The sequence below is a fragment of the Accipiter gentilis genome, chromosome 33, assembly GCF_929443795.1.
Source record: "Accipiter gentilis chromosome 33, bAccGen1.1, whole genome shotgun sequence".
NCBI classification, from domain to species: domain Eukaryota; kingdom Metazoa; phylum Chordata; class Aves; order Accipitriformes; family Accipitridae; genus Astur; species Astur gentilis.
The window spans coordinates 15639080-15660394 of NC_064912.1; the positions used below are offsets into that span (position 1 = coordinate 15639080).

Sequence of the window (21315 nt, forward strand, 5' to 3'; positions counted from 1 at the left end):
ATTCCAGTTCTGTGATTCTCATCCAGACAAGTTAGTATAATAGACCTGGGATGATTTGAGATGAGAAATACTTTTGGTCTTACCTTCATGATTTGATTTATACTGGAGTGTTACTGGACCACTACACCTCTGAATTGTCCAGTGAACTTCTTCCTTTGTGCAAGTATCCAAGGGAACACTCTGATTTTCCCCTTTGATGCAGCCCTCCAACTAGACATGAAAGAAATATTAACTCTCCAGTGCAGGTTCAATCTCTAAGTCAATTATACCATCTTTTTTAAGTGGCATAATCTTTTTCTGATTAAACAATGCAGATACTTTGCTATCAGGATGCAGATTACATTCTAATTATTTAATTTCTTTTCTCTCAAATTAGGAATGCTAGCTGTCAACAGAATTGCAGCTCTTTGACAATCCCAGGCGTCCCAGTAGTAAGTAGTGCAGGAATATAAGTTGTGGTGTTTTCTTCCCCATGGAGGCATTTTAATAGGAAAATGGTTTGGGAACATTGGCAATGGAGAGAAAACTAAGCAAAGAGCAATTTAGCAGAAGCACTGTTGAACTCCTGCTTATGCGATGCCAGGGACAGCCATGCAGCTGTACAGCCCTTCTTTGCATTCATATTGCAGCTGTATCCATTTGTGTTCATAACATGTCCAGTCCCAAGACAGGCCACTCTAAAGAATGGTTCAGGAGTCATCATGCTAAGCTAAGTAGCATGAACTGCCTTTCAGGCAGGAAAGTACTAGGAAGTTGAGAGCAAATCCCATTCTAGTCTTTTCAAAGGGGCTGCACTATACAATACAGTACTAAATAAAGCATCGGTTGCTCTAATCTCTTCCATATAGAGCTACTGTAAAGCACATATGAGTGTGTGTATGCCTGTAAATACTACTCTCCCGTATTTTCTTAGCGAACAGCAGAATTTCTTCTGCATGATTCATATGCTTTGTCATTAATACAAGATGAAAGAAGAAACAAAGGAAAGTATTGTGGTGAGTGTGCATGCTTGTAGGTGGACAGACACCCAGTACTGTTTGTTGATGATTTTCTGCTCACCAGTAGGATTTGGTGTCCCTCTCGAAGGCCTGCTTTCTCTGCAAGTGATCCTGTCTTGACAGAGCTAATGAAGCTCCCTTTATCATTACCCCCAACCAGGGTGATTTCCGAATTGAGACTGTCTCCATTCAGTGTTACGCGCTGGATAGTATGGCAGGAGTTTCTAATGCGACCAACAGATGTGACAGAGGGACGAAAAGGTCTGTGTTCACGAAAGGAAGTAACAGTTAGTTATCTCAGCTTGTAGCTACTGCTCCGGACTTAAAAGCATGCATGATAAATGAGAGACATATAAATAAACTTTTAGTGGTATCAAGCACTAGGATCTAAGAACTCTAAAAGAAATCCTTCTCATTACTGCATGAGTTCTGGATAAGAGCATCTGGATAGCTTCAAGTGCTCTGACATGACTGAATAACTCAGATGTATAACTACCTCACCTAGCAACCTGTGGCAGCAAGATAACAAGATCATAAGGATAAATTTAGGCCTCTAGAACATTTTGTCTGCCTTGAAGGTTTTGAAATTTTAGGATGATCTTCATTGGTTTACAGGATATGAAAGGGTTCCAAAATAACATGTTATACTGCTGCCGATATAAAGAAGTAAAGACTTAGCACAGTATCATGAGATATATGTGTCAAATAACAACTTGTGACATCATATTCCTGCCATTATATCTTCAGCAACTAATAGTTAAATGGAGGATTTCTACCATAGTAGCCTTTCCCTTCAGTCTCTGTTTCAGGTAGGTAAACTGGCATCCCAAATACCTTTCCAGAGAGAACTTTCTAAATATGGAGTTGACATGCTCAAGCTCATAGGCATCCAGGCCTTCTGACTGATGAGAAGAAGAGGAAGAGTGCACTGAAGGAGCTCCATGTGACTGCCTGTCATGACTGTCATCTGAAAAGAGTAACAAGAATGAAAATGAGTCCCAGATAGAGTGACAAAGAGGGAAAAGGGGAAAATGAATGTTGGACTCATCCCAGCCAAAGCTGAAGGAGGACATTCCTGATGCAGAGGCATGGTTCATGTCCACAGCCCATGGCAAGGAATGCCGTTCGTGCTTACCAGACCTACCTGATCACTCTCACAGAACAGCAAGTTGGAAGGGACCTCTGGAGACTGTCTAGTCAAGCCCCCTGCTCAAAGCATGGTCAGCTAGAGGAGATGGCTCAGGACTTGTCCAGTTGGGTTTTGAGTATCTCCAAGGATGGAGACTAGTGAACCTCTCTGGACTACCCCGTTCCAGTGTTTTACCACCCTCACAGTAAGAAAGCTTTTTTTTTTTTTCTGTTTAAATGGAATTGCTTGTTCTTTAGTTTGTGCCCATTGCCTTTGCTCCTTTCATTGGGTAGCACTGAGAAGAGTCTGGCTCTGTCTTCTTTAGTGTTTCCCCTCTCAGTTTGATGCTTTCCTCATTTTAAGGCTGGAGGTCTTCTTATCAACCTGCAAAGCTCAGCCAAGCACCCTCCATCTATTCATTCAGTCTAATCCTTCTCCCACTTAGCTCTTCAGGAATAACTGCTTTCTTATTCTCACCACTATTTGACCCTTTGTTTTCTTGTTACAATGAACGGACTTGATTTTTGCTCAGACTTTATGTCTCACCTTATTTAGACCAGGAGTTGATTATTTGACAATATCTGTAGCTGGTGAGCTAATCACATAGATCTCATAGTTAAACTGTATACATTATATCCTCTTGCTTACCATCTAGCTCCAAAGCATCATATCCAAAGCTGTCATTGTCCTCTTCAACCAGGCTGAAATTAAAACAACAAAGCATGAGAATGCAGAGAGAGAGAGAGAGAAAGCTGTTCACTTTCCAGTTTGCAGCAGCTTTCCAACTTCAGCAGATTTCATTAAGTTCTGAAGGAGGAACACTTTCTGTGAAAAAGAATGATGTTGGAGGTGTTGCATCAGACAATGGCACAGCTGCAAAAAAATAAGCAAGTAACATACTTGTGGGCCCAGGGAAGGTGTAGGAAGATGGCAGGAAGACAATATGTGTCAGCCGACATGGGAAGCCTGTGAAGCAGCAAGGAGGTTCAGAAGGAAGAATTGCTAACAGCAGTGAGGGAATGAAGATTTTGCTGAAGACAAAGGGAAGCTGCTGACAGATGGTCTCATATGCGTGACTTGCACCACACCTGCTTCAGCGCTGAGATAAATGGTTGCATAATGCCTACTATATATATATTGCGGCATGGGTTTTTTTCCATGATAGATCAAAAATGTCAGAAGCTCACTGATGGACAGAGTGAATGCAAAGGAAGTGACTGAGGTGCAGCAGTAAAGGAGCAATTTACCTGCTTGATTTAAGGTACTTGAAGCATTTTTTAACGGCTTAATGGTACCTCGCACGGTTACTCAGATACCTACAGTAACAGAATGGCAAGGTGCACCAAGCTTTTCCACAAACACTCTTATGCCACAGCTCTGGTCCCAGTCCAGCTTCCACTGACACAAACTTTCCTGTTAAGGGTGACTAGATGTGTTGGCTTTAAAAACAAACAGTTAAAATTCACCAACATTTTGTTCTTAAAGGGATATTGGGAATATCCAGCCAAGTGAGTGATCTGTCTGCTTCACTAGAAGGACTTCATTAAAGCTTGTCCTTTGGTTGCAAAGCTGTTTAAATAACAGCTTGTTTTTTTCCCCATTCAGAATGATTTGTAGGTCTCCTGTGGAGCTGATATTCCTCATATTTGGCTTCAGGTGAAGGGTGAATTTTTGCAGCCAGTCTGGGGAGAATCAGCTATTGTTATACCATGCATAAGCAGGGAAATAATATACCTTTTCCTATGTTAAATTATGATCTCACTTTTTTCCCACACAAATCAAGATAAGATGAACTGTGAAACCTGCAACTTGGCATGCAAATAGCAATTACTTTGGATTATGTTCACCAACAAGTTAAAAAAAACCTTAGCAGGCTAATTATAAAGTTATAACTACAGTGGACTTTTGGGCATGCACATGAAATACTTGACTTCAGTGATTATTAGCTCAACGAAGTAAGGCCACATTCAGACCTTGCTCCACAGTTCCTTTTCCTTCCACGTGCCAGTGGGAAAGAGTATCTAACGTGAGGAAAATTTTAGGATTTCAGTACAGCTCCATCTTCCAATGCCTTAATATATGGAACAGGGTATAGTCAGAGCCGTAGTGAAATAAGTCCACAAGTTGAATAATATCCATGTAATCTTTACTGCATTCTGTAATATACTGCAAATATTTAAATACTCACGCATGCTAAAGGCTTTTCAAGTTAAGCACCTGAAACACGAAACATTCAAATCATTAATAAAACAACCCTTTTTCTCCATCTTGAATTAACACAACACACTTTAAAAAGGGGCTTGGAGGAAAATATAGGAGAAGCTAAAGGAGACTAGAATAAACTCTGCCTAAATCCTCAGCAGCCTAGAAAATTATGTGGGAGAACTAGCTGAGGATGCCCTCAATGGAAAGCTGTCTTGCAAAGCTTTACACAGAGAAAGAGAGGCAAAAGTGGCAGTCTGCCAGAGATGAGTTTGTTTTGAAAAGCATTAAAAATATAAAGTTCTCATAAAGATTAGATCCAAAAAATAGATCTAATAAAGATCTCCACACTCCACATATATTGCTTTCTTCTAAACTTGTTTGCTTGGGCTTTGTTTTTTTCTTCTTCTGCTTGAGATCCTTAGGGAGTGTACTTCTATCTTCTGATATTTCTGATACAAACACTGATACTATTGACACCAGCACCAAAACAGTATTGTCCAAGTATTGCATTGCTATAAACCTTTTCTAAAAGGGGTCAGTGCCATTTAGGGGACCGTGAGGCCGACAAGGTCTCTCTCCTTCCTGCCAATAATTTCCCATTCCCCAGCTGATCCGATTTTGCTCGCAGGGCTGTGACCCGACAGAAGTGGAAGATGCAGCAGAAGATGGAGTGGAGGGCGATGCATCTTTCTGCCCCCATTGCTATGCTGAGATAGAGTTCTGAACCCGACAAAAACTGCCTCCTTCCTCCACTTCTCCCCGCCATTCCTCACAGACATTCAAGCAGCTCTGCTCTATTTTGGCAGCTTACAGAGGAGAAGGAAGGGCTTTGAGAGAGGGGGAAAGGACAGGGACACAGACACAGGCAGCGCGGAGCTGAGAAGCAAAAGTGAAGCCCCATCAGTCTCCAAAGGTAGAGCACATTCTCCAGTAGCATCGGTGCCCGGTCATTTCAGTAGTTTCTTGTTATGGACATTAAAAAAGTCAGTTCTGCAGTAGTATCACCATGTAATTCATCCCAGCTGAACTATCGGAGACTCCTGAGTGTTTTGGACAAAACGAGGGATGAAGGACTGCAGCCTGGAGAAGTTCAGCGAGTTAGTCCTGCTGCCTAATAGAACCTCTCCAACTAGAGACAGACACAAGGACATCTACGGCCCTTTTTACCTCCTCCTTGTGACAACAGCTTCCCCGCATATTTCACCAGCGTGGCTACCTACCTGCAGTGAGGGGCATCCTCTTTGCAACGCCGGACTATGGAATCATTTCCTGGAGGTTCAGGAGTGGTAGACATGATACTGTCATTGCGACTTCTCAGGGTTTGCTTTTAAAAAACAAAAGTAACAGAAAGGTTATCTGTCTTAAATGTGCTATCATTTCTAACTTACAGAAGCATTAGCCTGCTAGCTTGCCAGTGGTACTCTGCACTGTGAAGCACACACAACATTAAGAAAAATTAATTCTAGATGTGCAGAATGCTACACACAGGAGTATTCGTATTAATGTATTCCAGTATTTTAGCAATATGCACAGCTTGTCTGTTGGCACAGTACCTCTTTCTGTGACCACATGACTGGCTGATTTACCAAACAATTTTAACTTTACCCCTGATGTGTGGCTTCTGTGTTGCACAGCTGACATATAGGAGGAAGAGGATGAAAAGCGGAAAGTATGTATACTTATATACATAAATAGTGGTAATGAGGAAGAAAAATACAGAACTCCATACATTAAATTATTAATCTAGTACACTGGAAACTAAACTCTGAATTGTGCTAGAGGGAAGACAATATAAGTCATCTAAATATCCAACAGATATTCCAAAGAATATTCCTAACCCTGCTAAGCTTATTACGAGTGGCAGGGAGTACTTTCCTGGCTATTCTTGGGTATAATTTTAATTTCCTGGGGGCAGCATTCTTCATGGTGTTCTAGAAAGATGTTTTGTTCTTTGTTATTAACACTCTGCAAGAGCACTCTCTCTGTCTGCTTGTCCTGCTGTGTCAGTGCTCACATATGTATAATGGAATATCTACCTTGGGAGATTATGGGGATACAGCAAGCAGGGAAGAAATGGTTTGGCTACGGTGTGCAGAAATTTCCAACTGTGATCTGCACCCCTTTTCTCACTCACTATTATGTATAGACAGGAAAAGCATTAGAGAACTCAAAAAAACCCTGAAAATTTTCTTAAATAAATTACAAAGCAGCTTTTAAAGAAAATCTCTTTCTTCTAAGAGAAAATGTGAAATGGTATAAGGAGACAGCAAGAGGTCATAAATACATTTGAAATATCTTTAAATAAACATAAACCAATTGGAAAAGGCTAATAACATGGTTCTAACAAAAAGCTGGTAAAAGGATTAAGGGAGCTTCTGACAAGGGCCTTGAATGCGATCACAGCTGGGATGCTGGCGAAGTGCTAACACTGGGTTGTGAAAGCTCTGAACCACATTAGCAGAGATGGTCATAGACAGGCAAGAGGCATCTGAAGGCTCCTTACAATCTTGCTGACTTCGCAGCTGCTGATGGAGTTACTGATGGAAACAGAATTAGAGGAACTCGTGTCTGTGCGGCCATTGCTGGCATCAGCCCCATCTTCATCCTGTGCTCTGACTGCTGCACTCACAGGTGACAGAGAAAAATACAGACACCAGAGAAAATTATGTCAGATCACTTCCAATACAGAGTCTTTCACAGATTTGCAACAACACTTAGGTTATCTTTCCATTTCAGCTTCTCTTTTTTCCCCCACCCTGGAGGGGACAGAGGCTCCACAATGCGCTCTGCGCCCTGCAGCTCGGGCTCCCTTTCCTTCCCCGTCAGCTTCCCGACAAAGTACAGAAATGCACGCCAGTCTGGACAGCCTCTTGGCAACTTTTTCTTTCAACTCCGTCCTGTACGTTTTTATTAGATCTATGAATACTGTTTCACAAATTAAAGAAGGATTGTTTTTATTAATTTATGTTTTAAGTGCATCGTCTGAATCTGTAGTCTGCAATAAGGTTGGCTCACCGAATTATGCTTTTTTTTTACAACAAACAATTTACAACGGGGACCAAGAAGCTTGAGAGACCTCAGCAGTCTCAGGTAGCACAGTGTGAACGTCTTCGTGGACTCCTTCCCTTCCTCAGCACCTCTAATTTGCGCTAATGTTGCACGTTACCTGATACCAAACATACTGTTTAACATGCAATATCTTGCAGCAGGAAACATGTTTCCCATTATATTTTGTACAACAGTGAGCACGCTGCCGCCCATAACAAATAAAGGAAGTGCTGCCTAAGATGGTGTTTGGTTCAAGAACAGTGCTACATAAATAAGAGGAATTAGGAGTAGCTCAAACATGAGTATACAGCAACGAGTTTGGTAACTTGGCAGCTGTCTGATGGGTGGGTCAACCCCCCTCTCCCAAAACCTTGCCAATGCTTTAGATTTAAAATTAATTCCCTTTTGCTGAAGGTCAAAGGAACTCATTAGACAATCACTAGATTAGGGTCTTTTCAGCTTGAAAGCTTTTTCCAACAGCAAAATGAGACTAGTATAATGACCTTTAGTACAGGTGTTACTCCGACGACTTTAAAATTTCTGTAAACTAAAAGGAAAATAGAGTAAACAGAAAATTTAGGTAAGCTATGGGATGCAATATCGTGTGTCTGTGGAGGTATCTTTGGATGGAGAGGACATTCAGGTAGAACACTTGACTACTTTAAATTATGACATTGTTAACTATGAGGGAAACTATTTTACTGAGTTGAACTTAGTTAAGAATTTCCCTAGTTGGCATATCTGTTAAAACAACTTAAAGAGATTAAGTGAATGAGACAAACCAACAGAAAAGGAATAAGGACATGGGTGCTCTTTCTGACCTTGAAATTCTGATGTTTTGTTCATGCTGACAGGGGATTTAGCTCTTGGATTTATCTAAAAGAAAGAGGACAAAAATCAGCACAAATCCAGAACATTTGCCACACACAGTAAACCAGATATTTTCACTCCTTTTTCACTGTTATGCTGCAATATATTTGCCCTCCTGTAAACAACAGGACCTAAAATTTAGAAGATATTTAGGTATCTAAATGCCACTGCAGTGAATGAAAGTTAGCTACCTAACTACTTTTAAAAGATTGGCCCAAATGCATTGCAATTTCCAGATTCTGCTGAGGGAACAAAGAGACAAAAGGTGAAGTGGGTGCCTTGGGACTGGTTTCAGGCAGCCGTTATTACAACAGCCATCCTTTTGGAGTGTGCAATGTAAAAAATGCAGCTCTATTGCAATAAGTAATAATGACAGTCAGAGCTCAGAAAGGTTATGAAGGGCAGGGAGAATTCAAATGCAGATGAAAGGAAAGAGAAGCTCAAACCCTCGAATATTAGATTGTATATTTTTTTACAATTCATGCATATAGCATCAGATAATAGCTGTATGAATGCAGCTACTCAGGGACCTAACTCATGCTACCCTTTACTCTTAAGTGAGAGGAAATTGCCATAATTTAATTCTAAATTAGGTGGTTAATTTTGCTCTAGATTATGTCCATTTCTTTCTATTACTCCTTGCAGCTGATGTAAGCCTTTCCACCAGTGCTTCGTTTTCCACCTTCAGTTACTTGTGTGCTGGACTTCGGGCATTATGTCATATTTTTTTTCACTACCGTTAAGGAGGCAAAGAATCAATTTATTGACAATGCTCCAAGAATGTGAATGAACAGCAGAAGGAAGGATAATACACAAAATGGGGAGAAGGGGCAGAAAATGGTCTGTGAAGCCTGATTATATCTGCTCCTTAAGATGCAAATCACCACAGGGCAAAAACTGACAGCTCACTATCGTATCTATTCTTATTTTTACAGCACAGCACTTTCAGAGGCATGACCGCAACGTGTATTATGTCTCTTAGTTCTAACAGCCCCTGCACTATGTCATTCCAGCCTCATATTAAGACACACCTGGATTCCCTTTAGATTCACTCTTCTCTTGAGTCGAGCTTGATCAGGCAAGAAGAATTTGTTGTCTTCTGGAGACTCTTCAGAAGTGGAGGAGTCATCTGCTTCCTGACCATTGGCTTTTGGGCTAGGAGTCCCAAAGGTCTGGGAAATAATGGTAATGGGAAGATTCCGTGGCAAACTCTAAAGATCAGAAGGAAACACTTTATTTCTGAGACCAGTTTGGTACAACTCCTCATGACTGCCCTTTAGAGTAATCTGATTGAACTTTCTGTGATTCCAGTGCTTCAGAAGCTCATGCATAATGTGGCTCCAGACCCAAATCAGTAATTTAGATTAACATTTGTGGGGATTTCTGCTCAGTGGGACACGTTCCTCAAAAGTATTTGTAGTTTCTACCCCAGTGTAGACATTAGTTGTCTTTCTGCATTTCTTTCCCTTCCATTTAAAATCAAGTTGTGGAATGCCAGCCTTTGAGAAGCTACGTGCATGACACAGACAACTTGAACCCCACTGTAGTGAAGAACTCACAACACTGACATTTAGTAGAAGGAGGTTATTTTTTTCAGTTAATTCATGGAGGGAATTAAAAAAGTCCCCTCTCCCTTCCACACCAAAATGTTTTTAAAAGCAACTCTTAAAATAAGAACTCATGTCTGTCTTCCTCAGCCCTACCTGGTCGTGAAAGTTATTGTCCTTAGAGAGCCGTCGGAGTTTGCATTCTAGGTTTACAATGCAAGCTTCTTTCCGAACCACCTCAATTCGGAGTTCATCATTTCTCTCCTCCAGCTCTCGAATCTGCTTTCTGTATTTATCTTTTTCAATCAGACAATGTGAATACTGTGTCTGAGCCTCATCGCGCGAGCGGAATGCCTGCAGTGGAGAGAAGAAACCTCTTTTGCACCTGGGCACCAGCCACATTCTCCTGCTGGGTTTGTTTGTAAGGTGTTTGGAACAGAGACTTCAGAACTCGTAACCATTCACCAATTAACACAGCAGTTAGGACCAGGATGTGCCACAGTAGTACCATTAAAAATTATGATGATGAGGATGGTTCATTTCCAGCTCCCTCTTGGTTGGTGGCAAAATGCTCCAGAGTGCAAACCGGATGACTTGACACTAATATAAAGCCTGCAGTAGCTGCTGTTAAGATCTTAGTCCTGCCTGCCAGATGCTACGCTGTGGAAACAACCCAATATTATCCCATGTTTAATTACTGTAATGCAAATTCCAACAAGTAGCAATTTCTTGTAACTGTTTATTTTTTAATGGTATTTTGGGTCCAATTACCCACAATTCCCCAAAGTGACACATACAAGATACAGGCTTTCGCTGCTGATTTTCCCCACTTTAACTGTTAGATACCTGGTCTCGCTCCTTTTCCACCTCTTCTAGCTGTATCATCACAGTGTTCATACGGTGCTTGTACATCTCACAGTCTTTTCCTAGTGTTGAACACTTTAACTCCAAATCTTCTTTCTCTTCAAGATACTGGAAATGACACACTGTTAACCACCACTGCTCTCAGAGGTCTTTTGGGCACTAGCCTGAGATAATCCATCTTTCCATCCTTCCATTTCTCACCTTGTCTCTCAAGTCCTCCACATGACGAATCTCCTCTTGGAGATTAAAAATCTTGTTGACCAACTCATGACGATCTTCTAGTGCCTCCTTACGGTCATGTTCTAGAATATCCAAAATGGCTTTGTCTGAATCTGGCAAACTCCTCTTGTCAGCCTGAGGAAAGACATTTTTAAGAGACAGGCCAGGGAAAGAGAAAACAGTATTGCAGGGAGAAAAGTAACAGAGACAGTAACAAACAAGAGGAATAGAAAATGAACACAGTATTGCAATGGGAAAGCAGGAGAAGAGGTGGACGTTTGTTCATATTTTAAAATAGTGTCAGAAAAGATGAATAAAGGCTGTCTTGCTGTCAGAATAGTCTGATGAAGGAACTGTTTTACTGTTTTATTGTACTGGCTATAATTTGATCCATTTTGGATGCAGTGACAATTCTTCACTCCAAGCCCTGCATTCAAAACTCTTCTCTATTAATCAGCTCTCACTGAGCACAAAAATCACCCTTTGCCAAAGAGCAGGGCCTAAGAAAACATTCAGGGGAATTTTTAAAGCATGCATAGGCTTTACAGGGCTATGCTCAGAGAATATTAAACATGCCTGGGGTAGCTGGTACCACTGCTTCACTTTCTATAGTGTCCAGCAATATTTTTCCTTTCAGATTTAAAATTAACAAGATTACTAGAGCAGGTTCCAACAAATAAATAGCCATCCAAAATTAACCATAAATGGAAGATGAAAAAGGCACAAAATGCAAGCAAGTAATATGCATATTTATTTTTAAAATACCTAGACTAAGTTGGAGATTTCAGTGACATATTTGGTTACCTAATATTTCTAAGTATACCTAAGTATTTCTAAAACAAACTGCCTTTTGTTTATTTATCCTTCCAGGTAGGAAAATTTTCCATCCTATTTTTAGCTATTCCATGATTATTTCTCTGTTTCTTTAGGTGCTGTAAGACCATTGCAATTAATATAAAAGATTCTACCTGGACCAGAACTCCCAGAACCTTCTACACTACACCCTTTTTCAACCTTTGAATTGGATTTGTACTAGAACTAAAAATCATTAGGCACTGCTAGAAGCTGCAGCCATTTCTGAAATGCATTCTATTGATAACTTTTTAAGCGTCATTTTAAAATGCCACAAGCCTTTTCCAGCAAAGTGCTAAGCACTCTCACATACATCCTAATATTTGGCTAAGCTCTTCACAGAGTAACACAGTGCTAAATTTGCTGCATATCATCCTTTTTCCCTATCTGCCCAAACAAAGGTTAGTTAAGACCCCTGTGCAAGTTACAGCAGCGTTCTGCAGGGCATTCTGGTAACTAGTGACCACTCAAGTACTGAAACCTTTATTACCCTCTGCTTCATTAAGTCCTTTTGGCACAGATATGACAATAGCCTAAAACTGGGTACACAGAGCCACTGTCAGAAATTTCTGGGCCAGCTATTTAACACAGCTTTGTTGTGACAGACTGGTACAAAGAACCACAGCAGGGCTAAAACACGGAGTTGAATGCTCAGCAATTAAACAGCTGCACTCTGCACCTTGAAAGAGCCAGTCTCTCACGTACAGCTTGATTTATTGGATGACAATTCTTTTTTTGGTAGAACTCCTCCTCATGCATGTGTTTGTACAAGGAGTATTACAGACAGCTGGGAGGTGTAAAATCAACCTTCTGTTCTTCCAAACTTTGCACGCTTTGCAGGTAGAGGTTTCACCCAACACTTCCTAGCATGATAACAGGAGTATGGGTTGAGTTTGAGGTGAGGAGTGGTAGCAGAGACCATTCCACCTCCTTTTGTCCGTAGTTACCAGTTTCCCTGTTATATACTCCCCGTCCCTTACTGAGAACACACGGGAGCTGTCACCATCTGCTGCTTCTCTGTCCCACTCTCACAGCCTCCTCCAGACACTTAGATCCTGAAGCCACCAAGGCAGGCTGTAAGGAGATGTGGGGTATGTGAGAGACTATGGGGAGGAGAGTGTGGGGGTGCCTGGAGGCAAGGGGTGGTCAAAGCTTGCTGAGAATCCATCATCTGGAGAAGCAGGAGGGGTAAGCTGAAGTGGCTGGAATTTTAAATGTAGCAATCTGCTTTTATACCTGAATGATGGACTGTAACTCCTGGATTTTAGTCTTCATCATCTCATTTTCCCGCTCCAGCTCTAGAACCTGTTCCTTTTTGGGTCGGTTTTCAATATCATTTTTCAGCTTCAAAGACTGGTTCCTCTCCAGCTTACACTCCTCTTCCACCTTGTTCAAGCGATGCTTCAGCTGGTCAATCTAGAATGGTCAGGGAGCAATGAAGAGGAAAAAGAGGAAAGGGAAGAAATCATTCCTAGCTCAGATATTTACTGCTCTGAAAACACTCTCACTTCCAGGTGAAAATGTACGGTCATAGGTGGAAAAAATAGCTTAAACTGTGAATGCTAACAAGCAGCAGATAATTGGGTGTATGTGCGTGTCTGTTCAATGTCCACAACTGAACTGTTGAACTCTCAAGCAGAAGCCTGCTATTTGCTAGGTACAACTGGTATGGGCTGGTTGTAAATTTTGGTAACATCTGGACTAAAAAAAAGTGGCACATCCTCAGTCCTCCAATAAATAAAGAGATATGAAACAGAGCTAACACTTAGGAGACTGACCACACATTGTGCTTTTGCATGTAGACTATTTGAATGGGGAAAAACAGGGGCTTTGAGTTCTGGATAGGAAAGAGGGGGTACCAAAAGAAAAAGTAGTTACAGGCAGAAGGGTGTCCAGGAAGAAGGTGGTGATGATCGTTGATAGAGGAAAGATTTGAAAATGGGGGAATATCCTGGAGATCAGAGAGATGCATGGGGATAAAGGCCAGAGGATGCCCAGGGGCCTTGACCAGTAACATCTGCGACTAGTGACTGTGGGCAGCTGCGCAGCACAAACCAACATGACTTTCTGCCCAACCATCCCACCCAGGAACGGTGTCCCTGCAGGGAAGGGATGTCAAGCCCAAGAGAAGGCAGCGCAAGGTGGGGGAGTAAGCAAACAACTCTGTGAAAAAACAAAGTGGGGCAAAATGTCTAATAGCATTGGTTCAAAAATAAACTCCAAAATCCACATCCACTATGGCTAGTTGTTTACTCCATCTCATCTGTGACATACACACAAGCATGAATTTTATGGCTCTTGAAGCATTTCTCTTATTTCCTAAATGGCCTCAAGCTGTTCCAATGCTCTATGTGAGACTTTCTGAATAAACCACCAGCAGCTGTAGTGCAAAGCTGGATAACTGCCCCAAGATATTATTGAGCCTGAAAAGCTAAAATTATGTTTTTAGCAAACAGGCATGTTTTTAAAATTTTGGTTTTAAGTATGTTATGTTCCGTTAATCCATTACAAGTATGTAAATTATCTGTCATTAATACACATCACTGCAGCTGGCATTTCTGTACAGTGATGCTTCTAATCATCTGGATAAGCAAAGCAAATGGGAGCTCTACACCTTTCTACCATCAGAGAAGGTTTCATTTTGCCAATGCCACTGGCATTCTCCATTGCTGCTCCTGATTAAAGCCGCACAGAGCATTTATCTCACCTCTAACTGGAGGTCTCGGCTTCTTATCACAGCCATGCTCTTCTCGTCACTCAGCTGGGCATATCTCATGGCCAGATTGTAGTTCTCATCTTTCACCTTGACCAGCTCATCATTGTAGTTGTTTCTTTCCTCCTTCATCTTGTTGTATCTTTCCTGGAAGGTCAGCAGCTCTATCTTGTTCAATTTTAGCTGCTTTCGCTCATCCTCCAACTGGCGAGACTTAGCCAAGAGCTCACAGCGCTGCACATCTTTTGTCTTTACTTGCTGCTGAAGCTTAATGATCTCATTCATTAGGAAATGGGTAAGGCCTTCATGTCCCTCCTCCACTGAAAATGTTTGAACAGCTTATCAGCTTCTGATAAAGTAACTTTATACTAAGTAGGATCAGCAGAACTGAGTAAGAAACAGATGTCCCAGAATACGTACAGAGGTGCAGAATATGCACAAATACATACATATTTGTACATCTGACTGGCAACAGTACAAATATTACACAGCACACTATTACCAGAATCACAATATACATGCATACAGCTTGTCTGGATAGAATATGAAGCCTTTACACTTGTCTTGTTTCAGCTCAGCTGACAGGCCTGTGGAAATAACACGAACTTTTTAAAATGAATCTGTACAATTGATCTGAATGCTTCAAATATTTTGCACATGTGTAGGTCATCGGTGTAATTTAGTCCACTGTTCCAATGTTTCTTATCTTGAGATTTCTTGTAATGTCTATCGTTCAATTTGAAGCTCTTCAGCTTCATTCAGACAACTGGGATGTTTGTTTGCTTTATATATTACCTGTTGCTAGCACATTTGCATTGAAGGGGACTGAAAAAACATAGAATGCTACTACAAGATTAGCTTTTATTTCCATTTCTTGCCTGAAAATTCAAACCCAGTCTTCAAGGTAGTCCTTTTTTCAACAGGCTCCTTTGGGATTGATTCTACTCACCAACAATAGTGGAAAATCTCCGAGTAGGTTCTTTCCCTGTCACCAGTTTGTAGAGTTCAGGGTAGTAAAACTCTAGGCTCTCTAAGAAAACTACATAGCCCCTTTGGCCCTTGGTGTGGAGAATGTCCAGCAGTCGGCCTAAGTGAGAAAAAGAGAGGTGACATATCAGCACTATGAGCAGGGTAAGCAAGTACCGTATCCCTGAAGTCAAATCTGCTTAAGGTTCGTCTCTGCCACAGCAACGCGCTGTGGAAAATCTGTCTGATTAACTGAGTTCAGCTGAACTCATAAAGTAACGCCACGTATTCTTTATGTTTGTGCTGATTGTTATTCTGAAGGAGTGCGGGCAAATTGGTCTCTGGAACAGAAATTTCAAAAGACACGTTATTCAGTGCAGCCTTCACCAGGCAGTACTGAAACACTAGGATGGCAGACCCTTCAGTGACAAATCACAAAGCACGGCAAGACAGCTGAAAACCTGCTCTTGGAATGGCAGTGGCTGCTGCTTGTGTTAACTGAAATATTTGCCAAGGCTTTGATGGGAATATGAACCCCATGAGCTCCAGTCTGCACAGCACTGGAAAGAGTCATTGTTATCAAAATAGCAGCAGCAGCAGATCCCCCCCTTTACATTAAATCTCCTGTAAATGAGATATAGGGTTTCTATTTGACAATCTGTGATTTGATACAGGCTCCCTCCAGACTTAGCAAAATAATACCGTTCCGATAGGGATGCAGATGTAGCCATTCACAAAATAATTACCTGCTCGATTAATTTTGGAGGGCAGCATAAGTGAGTTAAGCACCTCATCCTCATCTTGCTCATCGATTACTTTGCACTGCCGTAAGTACGGGGTCAGTTTGGCTGGATTGATGTACCGGCTCAGCATGTGCCGGTTGCATTCTACGTTCTCCCACAAAGCTTCCTCCTCATCTTTCAGTGTCTCCAGGCAGTCATCCATCTCCGGCTCTCCTCCTTAACAAGGGAAACAATTGGCAAATGAACATCAAACAGGACAGTTTCTATCCTGTTACTTTTTTGTGCTTCCATGTCACATAGGACGAGCTTAGAATCGCTTCTGACTAATGCTGAATTTGCCCTATATTGAAACTGTTTGAACTGAAGTGCAGCCTGTCCACAGCTCATCTGGAAAGTGACAGTTCAGAGAAGTGCTATCCTGAGTCTATGAACTATTGCATATTGCTCTCTAGTGATGAATCTGTAGCTCAGCTAACTCTATGAAGGTCTCTACAAGTCAGAGAATCCCTCTTCATAATAGAAGCAATGGTAAAGGACACGGTGCAATGCAAGAAAGGGTATGAACATGCAGAGCTCAGAGCAAAGACAAATACTTGCTGCAGGCAACTAAGGCTTTCATTCTCACCTCCTTTGTTCCTCTCAGCTGTACTGACTTGAACCTGCACTTTTTCCTGCATATACGTGATGAGCCAACACATGTAAATGACTGCACCACAAGAATAGGTAACTCATAAGCAAGCAGTTACATATGTCTGCCTTCTGCAGCTGCACGTGGATTGACGGATGTGTGGGCATGAATGCAAGTACCTGTGAGTTCAGACTTTGCCTTCCTCTGCGTAAGTGGATAAGTATGAGCATTGTATCACTGAAGCCTGAAAATGTTCTTGACTCATGCAAATGTATCACATGATTTCTGAGTGCTTGCTAAGCAATTTCCTGACAACTCCTAATTTGTAACCACCTCATTAGAGAAGGTTACGAGGCAGGCAACAATGAGGTGGGAAAACTTGTGCTAAAGTTAAGAATAAAGAAACTTCGTAAAAACCTTTCCTTCTTAATTTTGTAATAAATGTTAACCTTTGAAACAAGTCTTAATTTTGCATTCTAGCTTTCTCAAGATCTTGTGAACCAGGTGGCACAAGGGAAATAACCTTCTATTTCAAGAGTTATTTTACCCCATCAGAGACCATGGTTAAAGAACATGCAGTTCTCGGGTCATGTGAGATGAGAGCTGTGCTTTATGAGAATCTGCTGGTAATCAGTAACTGAAGACCTCAAAAGCAACATGTTTTTCTTGGACCAGAAGAATTCTCTCCATTGTGTTATAATTTCCTCAGCTTCCAACTTTAGGAACTGCAAAGCAGCCTGTGTTACACTGAACATCACTGGGCAAAACCAGCTATTAATCTGTGTAGCCAGAGGCTATTAACTCCTCATTTTGAAAACTGAAAAACAAAAGTGCTAATCTGCTAAATAATGTGTTTGTCAGTGTTCTGTCATAATGAAATATTGAATAGTCCTACAAAAATGCATGGTTTTTGCTTGATGCTTTCAAAGGCCTTCCCAAATTGTCCAAAATCCTGGACTGGGGTTCAATAGCTCTACGAGAAAAAATGTTGATGGGTTCCTCATACTATGGACAGGTTAGGAGAGTATTGCCAGGGATTTTGTTTTTCTCCTGTACTCCAGTAGCTCTCTCAGAGTTCTTTTCTGTCTAGTTTCACATCTTAGGAACCACTTATTTGGCATTTGCTCTGCTGCTTGCATGTAAAATTCATTACTCCAGTGACTGCTATTAAATGGGCTGGGAGAGATAACAGTCCTCAGAGGGCAAGGAAGACTGGGTCTGCTCAACGGGATCCAGAATCATGGGGGCATAGCTGTAGTTATGGGAAAATCTCTCATCTGGTCTTCTGAACTCCTCACAAGTTGGATGAAAATTCTTACTGAATGCCAGTATTTACGTGTGGTAAAGATGACACTGCAGTAATGAACAGTATAAAGGTAAAACAATAGAAAAAGCTATATAAAGTAGGGAGCAGTAGGAGGAATGCTAAAGGTGAAATAGCTTCATCTGAAGTACACATACATTCTCATGAACCTTACTCTCCACCACGTATTCTGAAAATAACTGTATTTCACTTCAAAGGTGAATTTAACAAACACTACATAATTGGAGAAGCTGAACTTTTGGGAGTAGAAGGCAATAAAGCAGAAGGTCACACACTACCTTAGTAATCTTACAGCCACAGCTATCTATTGCATCTAAAAAAAGCTGTGTTGCAGGCCCTTTAATTTTGGGGACTGTACCAGAAAGCTCACAGATGGACTCAGAGTGCAATAGAAGCATGTGCCTGAATTTCATAAAATGCAAGATATCTTGTAATCTGCTGCACCGAACCAGAAATTATTACACACTGTCAGCAGTTCCCTCAGGACATTAGTAAGGGATTTCTCCATTATATGATTCAAAGAAGAGTTCACTCATCAGTGTAATTCTCAACATGAACACATTTTTTTCACCTGACATTAAAAATACCTTTACCAAATAGTCCCTTGTGTATGGCCATAATACATCCATACAGTTATTTTGGGGACATAATGTTTAATGGGAAAGTAATAAGTATATTGCATGAGTGGCTAAGAATTTTAAAAGGAGATTTCTGGTAGCAAACTCCTGTTAAACACAGTCTACTGTCAGGAGCAAGCCCCTAGAAACAACATTTAGTGGAGTGGTCCCTCACTGCCATGTGGGAATTTCAGAATCTTCGTTTTGCTTTCTTCTTTGGATTTCCACCTTGGAAATGCCATACCAGGAGCACAGCTAAGCTCTCTCCTAACTCACTGTGCTGTTCATCACCTCTCAGGGATTACTGCTGCTAGCGGGTAGCACTCCCCCCTTTCCTAGAGCTTGAGGTGTTGCCTCTATTGTGTTTCTTCGGCCAGATTGGTCTAAGAGTATAACCCCCAAGTAAATCCACTGTCTTGTGGAGTTATTCCAGAGATAATAGCAATGGACAGCTGCTATTAGTACAGCACCCTTCTTGTAAGCAAATATTTTAGTATTTAATATAATGTTGAATAAGAAATAAAATGCTTGTGATTGGTTGAAATTTTGGTGTGCTGGTCAAAAAACAGATGTGACAACTGAAACTCAGTGGGAAGCCAATAAAGGTATTGTATTAGTGGCCTTAATCTTAAAAGATTTTCAGCAGCACTTGCATTTTCTAGGTATTTAAAAGACCTTATTCCCCGTTTCTGTCCTTCCTTCCTGTGATGATATCGCAAAAAAGTTGATTTCACTTGTAAAATTAAAAATGACAGATTTAAAATGTTTTCAAATGTGTAATCACTTATTTAATCTGATCTTTATTACCATTATCTAGTTTCTGATTCCAACACCTCTTGAGTTGTCACCTAACACATTCAGAAGTTGTGATATGTCACAGAAATACTATGGCATCCATTACAAATCACAGGTGTGAAGTCACAGACTTGGACTGACTTCAAGACATTAACCCAAAAGAAACAAGAATCACCACAGCAGTTAAAAAATTGCTCTCCTGCTGCTCCTTTCAGTAGTTGGTATACAAAATAGCTTTTAACTGCAGGAGATCTTAATCCAGTAATAATCTCAGCTAGTCCCATCTATTTCAAAGATCTCTGCAGATGCAGACAAATAAAAGAGAATCCCTTTTTACATTAACAGAAACACTCTATTCCTCTCATCTTTTCTCTCTCAGGGACTATCCTCCTCTTGGCTGTTACACACAAATGAATCTTTCTATGTGTTTGCTATTTTTTTGTGATATTTTTCAACTGAACAAATCACCTTGCAGTTAAAGCTGTTCCCTGTTCTCACTCAGACTCCACACTTTCATATGTCAGTGACACTCTCCACTGATCAAGGGAATAAAGCCTGCAGGGTTCAGAACCAGGGGTTCTGTAAAGTGCTTATCATCAGGTCACATCTAAAGCTTCATTTTTTGTGATTCATTTCATGATGGTGCAGAAATTAACCCTTCAGCCGTTTAATTATTTGCATCCCCTTGCTCTGAATTCTTGTCAGCCTGTTGATACTGAGAAATCAGCATGTAACAGACTGCAAATGCGGGCTTCAGCTACGTTTTCTGACTTCTTGATATCTCCTTTGTGAAATATGAGAAAAGGGTATTGTCCTCATACTGAGAAGCAGGAGGAAGTTTTTTTTTGGAAGAGCTGATCTATTTTAATGTTTTGGACTTCTGCATTTGCCACAGATGTTCACAGACTGGCAGTATTTAAAAAGAAACCACAACATACAAAATATTTGTGCAAATTCTAAGTTAAGAATAACAGACATTTAGGTTAAATACTAAATATGTCTATATAAACCAGGAAAAGATTACCTATAAATTATCACACTCTAAAGTGAAAATAAAGATTAAAATAGCACTTTAAACCTGTGTATATAATTATCCTCAATGTTTTGAGGGTATTGTATTGCATCCTCTTTCTATGCGTATCTCAATTTCATGGGGCAATACCCTTTCTCCCTCAAGTTTGTATAGCACCTCACATGATAAAGTCTAACAACAGGTTGATTTTCTCAAAAGCTGCTTGTATGGATATGTGCAGATTTGCACTATCAGAGAACCACAAAACCACAAAGGGATTTAGAACTATTTCTAATTTTGGAGGAAAGTCACAGTTTAAGGTGTGATAAGGAAATTATATTCCTTTGCTTAAGGACAGGAGAGGTCTATTTGCACTCCTGGCTTTCTGAAATGCTGAATACCAGCAGTTTCCAATTATGTTGGCTGCACTGCTGGTTGTTCTATGGTACTGAAAACCACTCTTAAAAGGCTTATACATTGATTAAACTACATAGCATTGCTTAGCTATACTCACAAATTTTTTCCATACAAGTGCCTAAATCTGGACTCCCAAAGGAGAGGAGACTGTGTCTTCATCTGCCCTTAAGAACGTGCACTTTATATTCATTCTTTCTACCTCAGTGTCCCCTCCTGAAAACAAGGCTGGTAAGAAGTATTTTTATGACAAGGTAGGACTAGTTAATTAGTGACTGCAGAGCACTTGGAATCAGCAAGATAGGAAGGCCCTAGAAAAACAGTTATTATTAGTGCAGTTTTATTACTTCAAATGTTGCAGGCCTTAGAAT

At 40.8% G+C, this 21315-nt stretch overlaps 1 protein-coding gene across 3 annotated transcripts in view; it reads right to left on the bottom strand.

Annotated features, from left to right (window-relative positions):
* Positions 1-21315, bottom strand: part of CARD11 (caspase recruitment domain family member 11) — a 47812-nt gene that overhangs the window by 9218 nt on the left and 17279 nt on the right. For 2 of the 3 annotated variants that reach the window (XM_049791466.1, XM_049791468.1), the window contains exons 2-16: positions 16158-16370; positions 15395-15532; positions 14440-14765; positions 12969-13148; positions 10863-11015; positions 10644-10769; positions 9954-10151; positions 9282-9461; positions 8202-8256; positions 6836-6951; positions 5553-5656; positions 2776-2828; positions 1833-1965; positions 1060-1261; positions 84-210 (exon numbers count right to left, since the gene is read on the bottom strand). In XM_049791466.1, coding sequence (XP_049647423.1) covers positions 84-210; positions 1060-1261; positions 1833-1965; positions 2776-2828; positions 5553-5656; positions 6836-6951; positions 8202-8256; positions 9282-9461; positions 9954-10151; positions 10644-10769; positions 10863-11015; positions 12969-13148; positions 14440-14765; positions 15395-15532; positions 16158-16370 — 2304 coding nt within the window. The remainder of the gene's footprint in view (positions 1-83; positions 211-1059; positions 1262-1832; positions 1966-2775; positions 2829-5552; positions 5657-6835; positions 6952-8201; positions 8257-9281; positions 9462-9953; positions 10152-10643; positions 10770-10862; positions 11016-12968; positions 13149-14439; positions 14766-15394; positions 15533-16157; positions 16371-21315) is intronic. The other variant, XM_049791467.1, reaches the window with a different exon arrangement.